Source organism: Stenella coeruleoalba, assembly GCF_951394435.1.
Source record: "Stenella coeruleoalba genome assembly, chromosome: 8".
NCBI lineage: Eukaryota > Metazoa > Chordata > Mammalia > Artiodactyla > Delphinidae > Stenella > Stenella coeruleoalba.
Window position 1 is genome coordinate 2508702 of NC_137154.1, and position 13318 is coordinate 2522019.

Genomic DNA, 13318 nt, shown 5'->3' on the forward strand with positions numbered 1-13318 from the left:
CACGAATGGATGGCCCCTCGGCACCCTACCCCCCAAAGCCAAGGCTGGGGTCCTCACCCACCTTCCTGAACCTGCCGAACGGGATGGCCTTTAGGCTGCCAGAGCCCTGGCCTCCCTGGGCTCCCTAAGGGCAGTCTGGGGAGACCAGGCAGGGCGACCAGGACTGGCCAGAACCTTGCCCATCCCAGGGAAGGATGGACAACCTGCAAAGGTGTCTCGGGTTGGGGGGCTATAGGTAAGTCTTTCTTCTTTCCATTTCTTAATGTTCTCTGAAGTTCCCATAATGAGCAACACATACATTTTCTAGTGAAAAAAGGACTTTTTAAAACAATTCTCCTGGAGTTATAAAATGCTTTATTGTAACAGGTTTCACATAGGATATACAGAATGTTTTCTTTTTGGTAAAAATTGAAATTTCTGTGGGTCTCTATTAGAAAAATAAGCACAGCTGGAGGGTTCTATGCCCAAAATGTCTCCCTCTAGGTCCAAAGAGTTTTGATTTATCTTTTCAATATTTTCTGTAGGACTTGAAAGTCTTGATAATGACTATGAACTGTCATTTAAAAAAAAATCATCAGAGGGCTTCCCTGGTGGCGTAGTGGTTAAGAATCTGCCTGCCAATGCAGGGGACACGGGTTTGAGCCCTGGTCCTGGAAGATCCCACATGCTGCGGAACAACTAAGCCCGTGTGCCACAACTACTGAGCCCACGTGCCACATCTATTGAAGCCCGCGCGCCTAGAGCCCATGCTCTGCAGCAAGAGAAGCCACTGCAGTGAGAAGCCCGCGCACCCCGTTGAAGAGTAGTCCCCACTCGCCACAGCTAGAGAAAACCCGTGTGCAGCAACGAAGACCTAACACAGCGAAAAGTAAAAATAAATAAATTTATTTTAAAAAATCAGAGACACATACAATGATTTGTTCTTTGAAAGCTAAAAGGAATGGCTGCAGTTCCCTCCCTCCCTTCCTTCCTTCCTTCCCAAGGGAAGCCCAGGGGAGTGGGAGGAGGGTGGTGCAAACACTGGCTGGGCAGAGTCTGCAAGGAGTGGGCAGGGATGGGTGGGGGTGATGAGTGAGCAAAGGATTCCTGGGAGGAGGGGAAGTTGGAGATGGGGGTTGGGGGCAAGAGCACCCTCTAGGCAGCAGGTGTCCAGGACCCCCGTTCCGGGCGACAGGGCTGGAAGGGGCAGGGGAGGGCCCAGCTGGCGCCAGGCTCTGCAGTGACCCTGCTTTGGCGGGCACACTTATGGGTGCGTTTGGTGAGGAAGCAGCGCCATCTGGTGGCCGGTGGGGAGACTGCTGGGCAGGGGTCACCTGGGCGCTGGGAGCCTGCGGGTGAGGCAGCCGGAGAACTCTATAGTGGAAGGATCACAGCACGGCCTCAGCGAGGACAGGCCCCGCCCAGCTGCCCACGTGGGCCTTGGGGGGCGGCCTCCCCTCCACCCCAGCCCTCAGCTGGTGGCAGGGGGGGAAGGAGGCGGGAGCTGGGGTGCCCATCCTAGCCCCAGTCCTGGGGACTCCCCGCTTAGCTGCTGTGTCTCTGGCCTTCTCCTCAGGCCTTCCTTGTACTCCACAGGCTGGGCATGTGGGAGTCAAGACCACGGCTCTCCTGATGCCCCCGGCCCTTGGGTCCCCAGGGCCAGTGAGCTGGGGGGGGCTGGGATGACACATGGTCCTGGAGGGTCTGGAAGGGTTGGGGGGACCCTGGCCGGCCCTGACATGCGGCCCATGGGCAGGGACAGCCTCCCGGCCCCCAGCTGGGCCCCCTCCCCCAGGACCCTCTGGAGGACCACCTGGAGTGGCTCCCGCTTGCCCGGCTGCCGGCCCGTCGCGAAGTAGATGAGCGGCCTGGCGCTGCAGGGGACACAGGCCAGGAGGGTGGCCAGCGGGAGGAACACAGGCAGCAGGAGGTTCAGGATGGGGTGCGGGGTCCAGTAGAGGATGTAGGGGAGGCCGCAGAAGAAGAGCAGGAATACGGAGCCCAGGAAGATGCCATAGAACCGAGGGCGCGGGCGCTGGGAGCAGCACGTCACCCAGACGAAGAGCGCAAGCCCGGCCACGCGGGCCACGCAGGCCACGGACAGCAGCCACGTGACGCTAGCCACGTGGTACCGTGGGCAGGTGGACAGGCGCACGCCCTCGCGCAGCAGGCCGCAGGCGTTGGCGGGCAGCAGCACGGCCGGCAGGGTCAGGGCCCAGATCAGGCCGCAGACGGTGCCCGACGTGTGTCTGGGGCGGCAGCCCTGGTAGCAGGCGGGGAAGATGTCGGAGAGGCAGCGCTCGGCACTGAAGGCGGCCAGCAGCCAGAGCCCCGCGGAGAAGGCAACAAAGGTGACGGCGAAGTACAGGCTGTCCTTGGAGCCCAGGGCCGCCTGGACGGCCGAGAAGCCCAGCTGGCAGCCCAGGAAGAGGAAGTCCGTGGTGGCCACATGGAGGATGTAGACAGAGAAGGGGCCCTTCTTGATGTGGAAGCCCAGGTGCCAGAGGACCAGCCCGTTCCCCACCAGCCCCCCGAGGCCCACAGCCAGAGTGAGGTAGAAAACCACGCCGGTGAAGGTCCTCCAGAGCCCGAACATGCTGGCCGGCTCTGCGGCCGGTGGGAAGGACCCTGGAGGGAGGCCACAGATGTTGCCGTTGTTATCACCGCCCGGGAAGGCGGGTGGCGTCCTGGCGCAGCTGGACAGATGCAGCCAGCCCGGGGCACCTTCCCGGCCAGTGCCCAACCCTTCAGGCCTCATCACCTCTTTGTAAAAGGAGGATTAGGTAGGATGCACCCAACACAGGGAGATGAGGATGGCCGACCAGGTGGGCAGGCCTGCCCCCGGCTGGATGTTTAGATTAAATGCGCCAAGATCGATTGACACGGCTACACCGCGGTAGCCGTGTCGCAGAGGTCAGTGATGGCTGGACAGGTCTCTGCAGGCAAAGGGGGTTCTCATGAGGACACGACTCAGGGACTCCACGGGGGCCCTCCCACCCTGGAGGGCCAGGACCACACTCCTGCTGGGTCCCCGCCCCAGAGGGTCTGCTGAGCACGCTCTGTCCTGCACTTGCCGTGGACAAGGGTGGGTGCAGATGTCCTGGTGGGGGCAGTAGGCGGTTGGGCGGATGAGGGAAGGCTGGGGGACGCGCCCTGCCTCCCCTGCTCTCCCGCCTGGGCAGGGATGCGACCCGGGGCTCCCGCTGCCAGCGGGTGGTGCCGAGTGCGGCTCTGAAGCCGCAGCAGGTGTGTGGACTTGGTGGCGGGGCCCCGGTCCTCTGGGGGAGAAACTGACACAGGTGTTTGCTGCCTGCGAGAAGCCAAGCCCTGCTCTGGTCCGAGGGGAGAGACGCCGTCACAGGGAAGCAGAGGCAGTGGAGGGTCTCAGAGCCGCCTCTCCCTCCCCTGGGCCCCTCTCCCCGGGGTCCACCTGGCTTTTGTTCTTAGCCTCAGAGATGCAGTGGGGGGGCCATCAGGGCCCTGTCTCTGGGGTGAGGAGTCAGGGGAGACAGAGACAGAGATAGAGACACAGAGACACGGTGGAGGTGGGGAGCCCACCTGCACACCTTGAGTTTTTCCCATAGTCACCCCTTCGCTGGGCTGTGCCCCTGCCGGGACCGCCCTCGCCCCCTCCCCACTCACCCAGGTCCTGCCTCCTTTAAGACCCTGGAGCCTCCCACAGACCCCTGGGGCCTCCCTGCCTTGTGCCTGCGCGCCCCTGCTGACACCCTTCTCTGTGGTTGTCCTTGTGCCCCGGTGGGAGGTGCGGGGGCAGGTCTCTCGCCTTTACCCGCTCCAGGCTTTCCCCTCGCCAGGCACGCGGTGACGGTGTCTCGGGCCCCAGAGAGCCGAGTTGGACTCTGGCGTCCCGGGGGCCCTGCACTGACCGCCCCCCCGTGCCCCAGCCTCAGTCTCCCCGAGGTACGTGGAGGGGCCGAGTTAGGTGGAGGTGGAGGGAGGGCTGGAGGAAGGCTGTCCTCACAGCTCTCAGGACAGGCACACCTGCCCGTACGTTCAAACGAGGACCCAGAGCGCCGGCTTTTAAATACTGATCCCGCCAGCCTGCTTCCCCATCCTTGCCCCCAACTCCCAGTCCGACGGGAGCCTGAAAGTCCTCAGGGGTGTCTGGTGCAGGGGCCCCAAGCCTTCTTGCCTGCACGCTGCCGCCCAGGGCTCCCCCCGGGCCCTGAAACCTCTCGTGTCCCTGGGGCCCGGCTGGCTGGACCTGGGCGCTTGGCCAGGTCGCTGGAAGTGGGAGGGCCCCTCCTGGTCACGGGATGAGCTCAGGTGGAGATAATATCCTCCATGTGGTCCAGCCCTTCTCTTCCTCAGCACCCGAGGGACGTGGGGGGTGGGGCAGCAGCCTGGGGGCCGGTGTCCAGTGGGCCGTCACCATTCCTGGACAGCTCGTGCCCGGCCTGGCGCTGGACCCCACACGGTGGGTCACTGGACGGTGCCGCTGTGGGATGTCTGGGGCCGCAGATGTTGGTCCCTTTCCCAAGGACCGACCCCAACCGTCCACCTGCCGGCCTCAAACCCTGGGGCCCCAGCTGCTGACAGATTCTTAGGGGTTAAAATACTTTTCTAAACTCTATTCTGCAGAGCTACGTGCTCTGAGCTGGTCCTGCTGAGGACTCGCCTCTTCTGTGGGCTGCTCTGTGGCCCTGGGGACTCAGAGTGCAAGTCAGAAGTTATGTGTAGAGATGCTGTTTGTTCTAACATTTTTCAAGTGGATTTAGCTTCGAATTCATTTGCTTAACACGTGCCGCCCGTGGAATAAGTGTTCCGTGCAGCCTGTGGTTCCCGGCCGAGGTCCCCCGGCTTCTCTGCGCTTCTGCACGTGGCTTTAAGGAGTGAAGAGTTGCCTGGCCTCCAGGCCCAGGGACAAGGTTTCCACCTGCAGGGCCCTGTTGCCGCCCTGCCCGCTCTGCCTGCTGGGTCTTGGGACGCTCTCCCACTGCCCCTCCCCCTTTCCTCAAAGGCCACCTTCCCTGTGAGCTGTCCCTGGCCTGGATACTTGACACCACACCCCAGCTTGCCCTGCCCTCCTGCCCCCTTTCATTTTCTCCCCGCCATGTCCCATGCCGGTCCCCGGGTTCTCTGCCCACTGCTGCCAGTGGGGCCTCGCGCACGCCAGGCTCTCAGCACAGCTTCGAGAGGAGCGTCTGCTCTCGGTGTGTTGGCAACGACAGCAGCAAACACCAGGGTGGTGCGTGTCCTGGACTGAATGGGGCCCCCAAAGACACGTCCTCGTCCAATCCCTGGAACCTTACTGAGAAGAAGTGACGGTTTTGAGATGAGGCCATCTTGGATTACCCAGGTGGACCCTAAACACAATTACAAGTGTCCTTATAGGAGACAGGAGAGGAGAGACACACAGAGGGAGTGCCACGTGACCACGGAGGCAGAGACTGGAGGGACGTGGCCACAAGCCCAGGGATGCCTGGAGCCCCTAGAAGCTGGAAGAGGAAGGAAGGACCCTCCCCTGGAGCCCTGGGACACCTTGATTCCAGACTCTGGCCTCCAGACTGCGAGAAAGGAAATATCTGTTGTCTGAAGCCTGTGCCACCACCCGAAACACCGAGTGTGTTTGTTCGGACGAATCCTTCCTGAGCTTGTTCCCAGCTGGTGGCCTGTGTCCAAGCCCGACCGTGCTAGCGGGAGCCTTGACTACACCAAGCGGCCGCTACTCAGCCGTCTCTGCCCCACGAAGCGGGCAGCGTCACGCAGTGCCGCCTCAACCCAGCCCTTGGCCCTGGGCAGGCCGGCGTGCCTCTGTCTCTCAGTGCCCACGTCTGCAGGCTGGAACCTGGTTTTGTCACATCTCGGGCGCGTCACGGGGACTCGGTGAGGAGTACACATTGGGACGAAAAGGGAGCGGGGCGGGGATCGGGGGTGGGGGGATACGGGAGGTCCTGTCATGAACTGTTCCTGTTCCTGTGGTTCCCGTGGCCACCATGCCATCCGAGGCTCAGGACACAATCGTCCGACTCTGGGACCCAGAGAAGGAACCCAGTGTTGCCCAGCCCCCCCGGGGGCAGATGGGGAGTGGGGACCAGAGGAGGGTCTCCCCACTCCCCAGCAGCGGGGAGTCCCAGGCCGAGGGCCTGTCTGCGGAAGGCGTGTCTTAACGGAGGCATTATCATTAGCAGGAATGGCCCGGCCAGCACCTCAGGAGACAGCTGTCATTCAGCGGATAGAGTGTTACTCACTTCTCCAGCGGAGGGGGTGCGCCACCGGGGGCCACCGCTCAGGGAAGCGCTGTCGGGTCGGGGCGCAGCAGCAGGGGGCTGTGTGGTCAGGAGCCTTTGTGGTGGTTTCCGCGGGAAGGAACGGTGAGTCAGGGTGAGCAGGCTTAGGGTTGGCTGTTTCGAATCATCTCGGGGGCTCTGTGGCACAGGCGTGGTCCCTAGCTCATCGGGGCAGGAGCTAGTGGCCCTGAGTGCTAGAGCCCCATAGGGGAGGTGGGGAGGTGTGGGCTGGGCTTTGAGGGGTTTGCATCTGCAAAGCAGGCTGCGGGCAGTGGTTTGCTATCTAGGAATTGGCTAACCGTGGGAGAGGCAGCCCCTGGGGGGTCAGGAGGCCCCAGAAGTTAGAGCACAGGAGCACAGAAAATAAAAGAGGGGCTTGTATAGGTAGGTGCTGTGAACTGCTGGGGGCGAGTGGGCTCGGGTCTGAGGCTGCACTTTCTGCTTCCTTTCTCCCTTCTCGTTCCTACTCTGGGGCCTTGCATGGCGAGGGGCTCCCAAGGGGCTGCCCCGGGGAGAGGGGGCAGAAGATCCCGGACTGGGAGCTCACCGTGCCTGGGAAACCGGACCCCCTCGGTCGGCGCTCAGCTCTGTTGCCTCCCGTGTGGATCTGGTCGGGAAGTTTGCACGACATCACGCGTGTTACGTGTTTGACCCCGTTGTTACATGTACAACGCGTAGCGCAGACGTAGCGTGCGTTGCCTTTCTTGCCTTTTGTACCACTCCAATGACCGTAAAAAGGGTTTTAAAGAATTGGGCCTTTCCTCTCAAAACACTCCTTCATAAAATCACCAAGCCCACGATCACACGAGCGGAAGCCCCCAGAGCTGAACAGCCCCTCCAGCTGGTCCCTCCCTCCCCCCGGCCAGACTGGGGCGCAGGGGTTCCGGAAGAATGGTGCCATTCATGAAAAAAAGATAAAACTCGAGTGGATTTCCTATTTTAGGTTGAATATTTTTGTGGTGTTTTCCCAACTTCGGATGTAATTAAGTCGCTGAGGAGGGAGCGTGGCCTCAACACAACGAAAACAAACGATATTTGAAAACTTTCATCCAAGTCGGGGGTGGGGCCTGGTGAGGGGGCCTCTCCCTTGGCCCCGGGCTGACAGGTTGCCTCGGCCCGAGCAGCCTCCCCTCAGGTCCCCGAGGAGGGGGCAGCGTCCCACACCCTTCCCGGGAACGTCTGGCTGCTCAAGACAAGCAGGGACGTGCCTGTCGCCGGGAGCGCTGTCCTGGCCAGATAAGCCCCGGGGGTCCTGGGGTCCTGGAGGTGGGGCTAGGGTGGGCACTGGCTCTGGCTCTGGGGGTCCGACCTCCTTGGACCCGGAGCTGCCTCCCCTCCCAGCCTGACTCAGGACAGGCTGAGGTCTGGCTTTGCTTGAGGGCAGAGGGGTGCAGGCGGGGCAGGGAGGTGAGAAATGAAGGTGTCCTTGCCTGGGGGGAGACTGGAGTCTCACCTGCCCGCTCGGCCTGGGGCTCCAGCTGGGAGGATGGCCGCCCCGGCCCCAGTGTCCTCTGGAGTTAAAGTCCAGTGTCAACCTCTCCCCAGGACCCAAAGGTCAGTGCCCCAAGGCAGGGGCAGTGTGAACTCAGCCAGAATGATGGGACTTGAACCGCACCCTGAGGAGGGATGCAGGTGAGTGAGGGTGGACCCAGGCTGGGCGGGGGAGAACGAGTGGCGTCCACCCCTGGCTGAAGATGCGTGGGAGCTTGTCCCGTCTGCACTGTGGCCAGCCTGACCCTGGGCTGTCCCGGAGGGGAGCCGCGCCCTGCAGACGCTTCAGTGCAAAGGGTGGCCCGGCTCAAGCAGCAGGTGGGGAAGGGCCAAGGCTGAGGCCCTGGAGGCCGAGGTGGGAGAGTCAAGGCCTTTGAGGAGGGGGAGCTCTTCTCCATCACCCCCTGCTCTGCCTCCAGTCCTGGGTCAGACCAGCAGTGTCTGCCTCTCCAGTGGCACCGGTGGTGGCCCTGCGTTGTGCCCGAGTCCACACACTGGGACAGGCCCCTGGAGTCCCCAGGGCTCAGGGCTGAGACCCCCGTGCCCAAGCCCCTGCTCGCCCAGCCTGCCGCCAGCACTTGGGAGTCTGTAAGGAAGCCCCACTGCCCCCTCAAACTTCTTCAGGTGGCGGGGCCGTGTGCCTGGAAGGTGGGACTTGGGGTGCCAGACTCCCCTGAGCAGCGCCGGGCAGCCATGGGCTCCAGCTGGACCCCTGGGAGCCTGGCAGACTCGGCAAGGCAGCTTTCTCCCTCCCAGCGACCCGGGAGCGTTAGTGAGGACAGGTGAGGACGCACCGGGGCCTCCATCACAGCGCCGGGCTCTCCAGGGACTTGGTAGGTGGGTGTCCAAGTGAGGCCGCCAGGCCCTGAGCCCACAGACCTCCTCAAGGTCTCTCGGACCACCGGACGGGGGCCAGGCAGGCAGGTCCAGCCTGGAGAGCAGCGCCGGCCAGCGGACCGCACACCCGCTGTGTGACCTGCTTCCACACTCAAGGCCGGGGGTCCATAGAGACCCCAGAGGATGCGGCATTTCTGGGGCTCCTCGGGGAAGGCGCACCTGTCCATGGAGCCCGAGAAGGAGGAATCTAGAGCCCCCCGAACCTCTGCACATGGAGCGTGGTCTCCGGGAGGGAGGGAGCTCCTGAGGGCTGCTGAGCTGTGTCTGTCCCAGACACGGCAAAGGGGTCTGGGGGCTGAGGGAGGGTCGGGGCAGCCCGAGTGGGGCTGGGGGCACCTGAGCCGGCTGTGGTCCCGCTGGTGGAGGGACTGTGGTCTGGGGAGGGGGGGCGTCACTACTTGCCTGTCTTTCTGCTCCGTCTCGCTTCACCCCTCTGAGCCTCGGTGTGCTCACGTTCAAGATGGAGTGTTCCAGGGCTTCCCGGGTGGCGCAGTGGCTGAGAGTCCGCCTGCCGATGCAGGGGACGTGGGTTCGTGCCCCGGTCCGGGAAGATCCCACATGCAGCAGAGCAGCGGGCCCATGCCCCGCCGAGCCTGCATGTCCAGAGCCTGTGCTCTGCAACAGGAGAGGCCGCGACAGTGAGAAGCCCGCGTACCGCAAAAGAAAAAAAAAAAAGATGGAGTATTCCACTTCACAGGGTTGTGACAGAGATTACGTTCGTATGCACGTGAAGTTAATCTACCACCATATGGGCTCGTGAATTTTCTCCTTCTCGTCTTCTTTGCTTTAGGTTGGTTTTGAAGGGCCCAGGAAGTGTGGTTTCTCTGCCTACCCCCTTGACACTGAGGGATACCCGTGGCGACTAGCTTTTCTGAAGCTCTGGGCGAAGCTTGCATCTCAGGCCTGGGGAAGAGTATGGGTGGGTGGGGGCCCCGAGGGGCCCTTGAGCGGGGCAGGGCGGGCGGTGGGGATCTGCCAGTGAATCGAGTCTCATGGCCTTGAACAATGGATGATTATAACAACAGACCCGGGGCTTCCCTGGTGGCGCAGTGGTTGAGGGTCCGCCTGCCGATGCAGGGGACGTGGGTTTGAGCCCTGGTCAGGGATCTGAAATCCCACACCCCTCATGGCTCCGTCAAAAAAAAAAAAAAAAAGGCGTGAATCTTACCATGGTCTATAGATCATTGTGCAGAACTTGATGTTTTCAGTGTTTCGTCTTTGGTATTTGCCATTCCAAATGTCTCCTCATGTTAACAGTGGTGTAGAATTCCGTAGGATGGACGCTTCTGTCATTTATCCATCTTGTTATATATTCCGCTTTACTGTGCTTCACTGTAAGAAACAACCCCGCAATGAAATATGAAGAACAAAGGAGGTGCCCGGGCCTGGGGAGATGACACAGGAAGCTTCGTGGGTACCTGTAAGGTCGCTGGTAAAAAAAAAAAGATGTGGGGGACTTCCCTGGTGGTCCAGGGGTTAGGACTCTGCACTCTCACTGCCAAGGGCATGGGTTCGATCCCTGGTCGGGGAACTAAGATCCCACAGGCCGCGAGGTGTGGCCAAAAATTAAAAAAAAAAGATGTGAAATAGGTATTTTTAAAATGCTAAAATGTGACTCAGCCTGGTGGTGGGTATGTGGATGTCCGTTAAAAAAAAAAAAGCTTTTCTGTACATGTGAACCATTTCATGTCACCAAAGCCCCTGCTTGAGCTCACTCTTGAAGGGGTCACCTAGACCAGCTGGTGGAGGAGAAGGAGATTTGGGTTTTGTTCACAGATAGGTTGATATACTGGTCCAGGCCCCAAATGAGCTGCTGCCACCCCGTGGTCCCACTAAGGAGTACACCTAAAGGACAGTGGGGAGGACGGAACTGCAAGCACGGAGGGAGAAGTGATCTGAAATCAGGAGGTACGTGAGCTCTTGAGCAAACAGTGTGGCTGGTTGCCAGGGCCTTGGAGGGAGCAAAGTTGGGAGACGGTGGATGGGCCGCTGCAGCAGCCACGGCTCAATAAAGGCTCAGATTAAACTCAGAAAACAGTACAATGGTGTCTACCAGGGGCTGGAGGAACTGGGTGTACATTGTGTAATGGTACAAATTGGCAACTAGAGACTTCCAAATCCGGAAGCTTTTCCTTCACTATTCCTTTCACCTGCATGACACCTTTATGGTCCTGCGGTTCTTCTATTTCACTGGCCTGGGCATCATGACTGCCATCAGCTTCCAGCGCTGTCTGTCCTCCTTCTTCCCTATTGGGTACCGGTGGCGTTGCCCCAAGCCCCTGTCGGGCAACGTGAGCGCCCTGCTCGGGGCTCTGATCTTTCCGGTTAATATACTGAGAGGTCGTGCCTGTGGTCAGTTATTCACCCCGAGGACAAAGCTCTGTCCTGCACGTATGACCGCCACCACCATGTGGGGCTTCCTGCTGTTCTCCATCCTGGGCGTGTCCAGTGAGCTGTTGCTCCCTAAGTCCAGGCGAGCTCCCAGCAGCACTGGCCCCAAAAGCTCTACCTGGTCCTTCTGTTCTCGGCCCCGGGCTTCTTTCTCCAGCCTGCGCCTCTGCATCGTCAGGTTCCTCGTAGCTGACGTGCAAAACCACACCCTCAGCGAAGCCTGCGTCCTCCTATCCTGCATCAACAGCACGGCTAACGCTGCTCTTTACTTTTTCACTGGGGGCCTTCAGAGACAGAGCCCTGGGCGAGGAAACAGAGGATGGTGAGGGTGGGAAGGTGCCCCTGACTGGCAAGGTGGAGAGGGTGGACCTCTGAAGGATGGGGGGCTCCCAGTGGATGCGTGTCCCTGGGGCACAGTCCCTACCATCTCCTATGCCTCGCTGCCAGCGGCACAGAGCTCCCCAAGTCAGCACCCCCAAACAGTTCCCTTCCCAACCTCCTCTTTGTGAAAAACGAGGACAAATAGCCACAAGCAGAATTTTTTGTTTGTTTGTTTTTTGCGGTACGCGGGCCTCTCACTGTTGTGGCCTCTCCCGTTGCGGAGCACAGGCTCTGGACGCGCAGGCTCAGCGGCCATGGCTCACGGGCCCAGCCGCTCCGCGGCATGTGGGATCTTCACGGACCAGGGCACGAACCCGCGTCCCCTGCATCGGCAGGCGGCCTCTCAACCACTGAGCCACCAGGGAAGCCCCAGAAGCAGAATTTTTGTGTGTGTGTGTGTATATGAAACCAAATGCACACATCTGAGCCTTTTGAAACCTGTTAAATTATCCTTCAGAAAGTTTGTGAACTCACACTCACCAAACTCAGAAAGTCGACTTTAACCTCTGACTTACTGTTAAAATTCTGCTTATTTTCAGTTTTGGATAACAAACGCCGCTAAACTCCTTTCGGATGTAGACTGGTCCTTGGAAATGACGCACCCTTGTCCTTCGCCCATTTTTCCGGCATGTTCTAGGGTCTGAATACAGTGTTTTATTTTTTTCTTCCTTGACTTTTAATGGATTGACCTCGTGGGATGTACTCTCTCTCTCAAAACTCTCTCCTTCTGTCTTTAGAATTCCAGTGAAATGAAGGTTTGTTGGCCAGTGCTGTCCGGGGCGGGCGGGTGGGCACCGTCCAGCTGGTGCGGGTGCGGCTGCGTCAGCGGCTCACGCTGCAGTGACGCTCAGGTCTCCGTGTGGCCCCCAGGCTGCTTTGACTGTTGAGGGAAATGTTTCAGCTGAAGCGTGTACGACCGTCCAACCAAGAGGAAGGTGCTGGGGAGTCTTTGCTCTCAGGAGCGACCCCAGGAGATTCCGAGTTAGCTCTGGGTTTGACATGAGGCTTCACTGCCCTCTCCAGGAGCTGGGGTGGGCGGGCTTGTCTATGTTTGGGTCTCAGAAAAGAGCCAGGACCCCCCACGACGAGCTGGAGCTGCAGACAGGAACCCATCGCCCCTCACCAGCCAAGCTCTGGTGACTATCTTTTAACTGGGGGGACACTACCCTATAGCAGGGGGGACACCTCCTATAGCTGGGGGACACTACCTTATAAGTGGGGGACGCTACCCTATGCCTGGATGACCAGCGGCCAGGGTCCTGGGGTCCCTGAGTGCAGGAGGCTCTCGCAGGACAGTGCTCAGGACCCTGCCACTGACCCCACGACTGGCCGTCCCGAGTGTCCACGCTCCCTCCATCTCCCTTCCCTGGAGCAGAAGCCCTCCACCCCACTCCCAGCACACGTGGTGCAGGAGCCGCGGCCTCAGGAGGGTGCGTGTGGCTGGGGAGGGGGGCGGCAGACAGGAGGACGTCTCCTCCCCAGGGTGTCAGCAAGGTGCACGTCCCCCGGGGGGACACCCGTGGGGTGCCGACACCTGCACCGAGGGGCCTGGCCATCACCCTGGGTGGCAGCCATCCCAGAAGGTGACAGCACTGTCACCCCTAGGCTGCAGAACCCACGGCCACGTCCTCTTGAGCTCATCCGTGTCACCACCCACGAGGGCCAAATGCTGGGATGAGACCCACAGGTTCAGGGAGGGCTGCCCGCACGGGATGCACCCATCCACTCGCCGGCCGTCCTCAAAACTGTCCTCATCAGCATACCTGGGCCACATCGGCTCGAAGAACAGCTTCTACTGCTGTTCTGTTTTCTTTCCAGATTCTCCCGAAGGTGAAGGACTGAATTCTCCTTGAAGCGTAAACTTTTCCTTTGTTTTAGGAGAAACACCTTCACGGGGGTCTTAGTACGTACGTGCGGGCTGCTGTGAC

At 60.5% G+C, this 13318-nt stretch overlaps 1 protein-coding gene and 1 pseudogene across 2 annotated transcripts; one reads left to right on the plus strand and one right to left on the minus strand.

Moving 5' to 3' along the window:
• Nucleotides 1-1591: 1591 nt before the first annotated feature.
• MRGPRG (MAS related GPR family member G) lies at nucleotides 1592-2575 on the minus strand (the record flags this gene model as incomplete). The annotated part of the gene is made up of 1 exon (XM_079928342.1): nucleotides 1592-2575. One exon carries the CDS (start codon nucleotides 2573-2575, stop codon nucleotides 1592-1594), a length of 984 nt encoding a protein of 327 aa, XP_079784468.1.
• LOC307189849 (mas-related G-protein coupled receptor member X2-like) lies at nucleotides 2574-11335 on the plus strand (annotated as a pseudogene). The gene is made up of 5 exons: nucleotides 2574-2746; nucleotides 3795-3900; nucleotides 4073-4220; nucleotides 4312-4417; nucleotides 10726-11335. The product of its transcript is annotated as a mas-related G-protein coupled receptor member X2-like (transcript).
• The last annotated feature ends 1983 nt before the right edge of the window (nucleotides 11336-13318 follow it).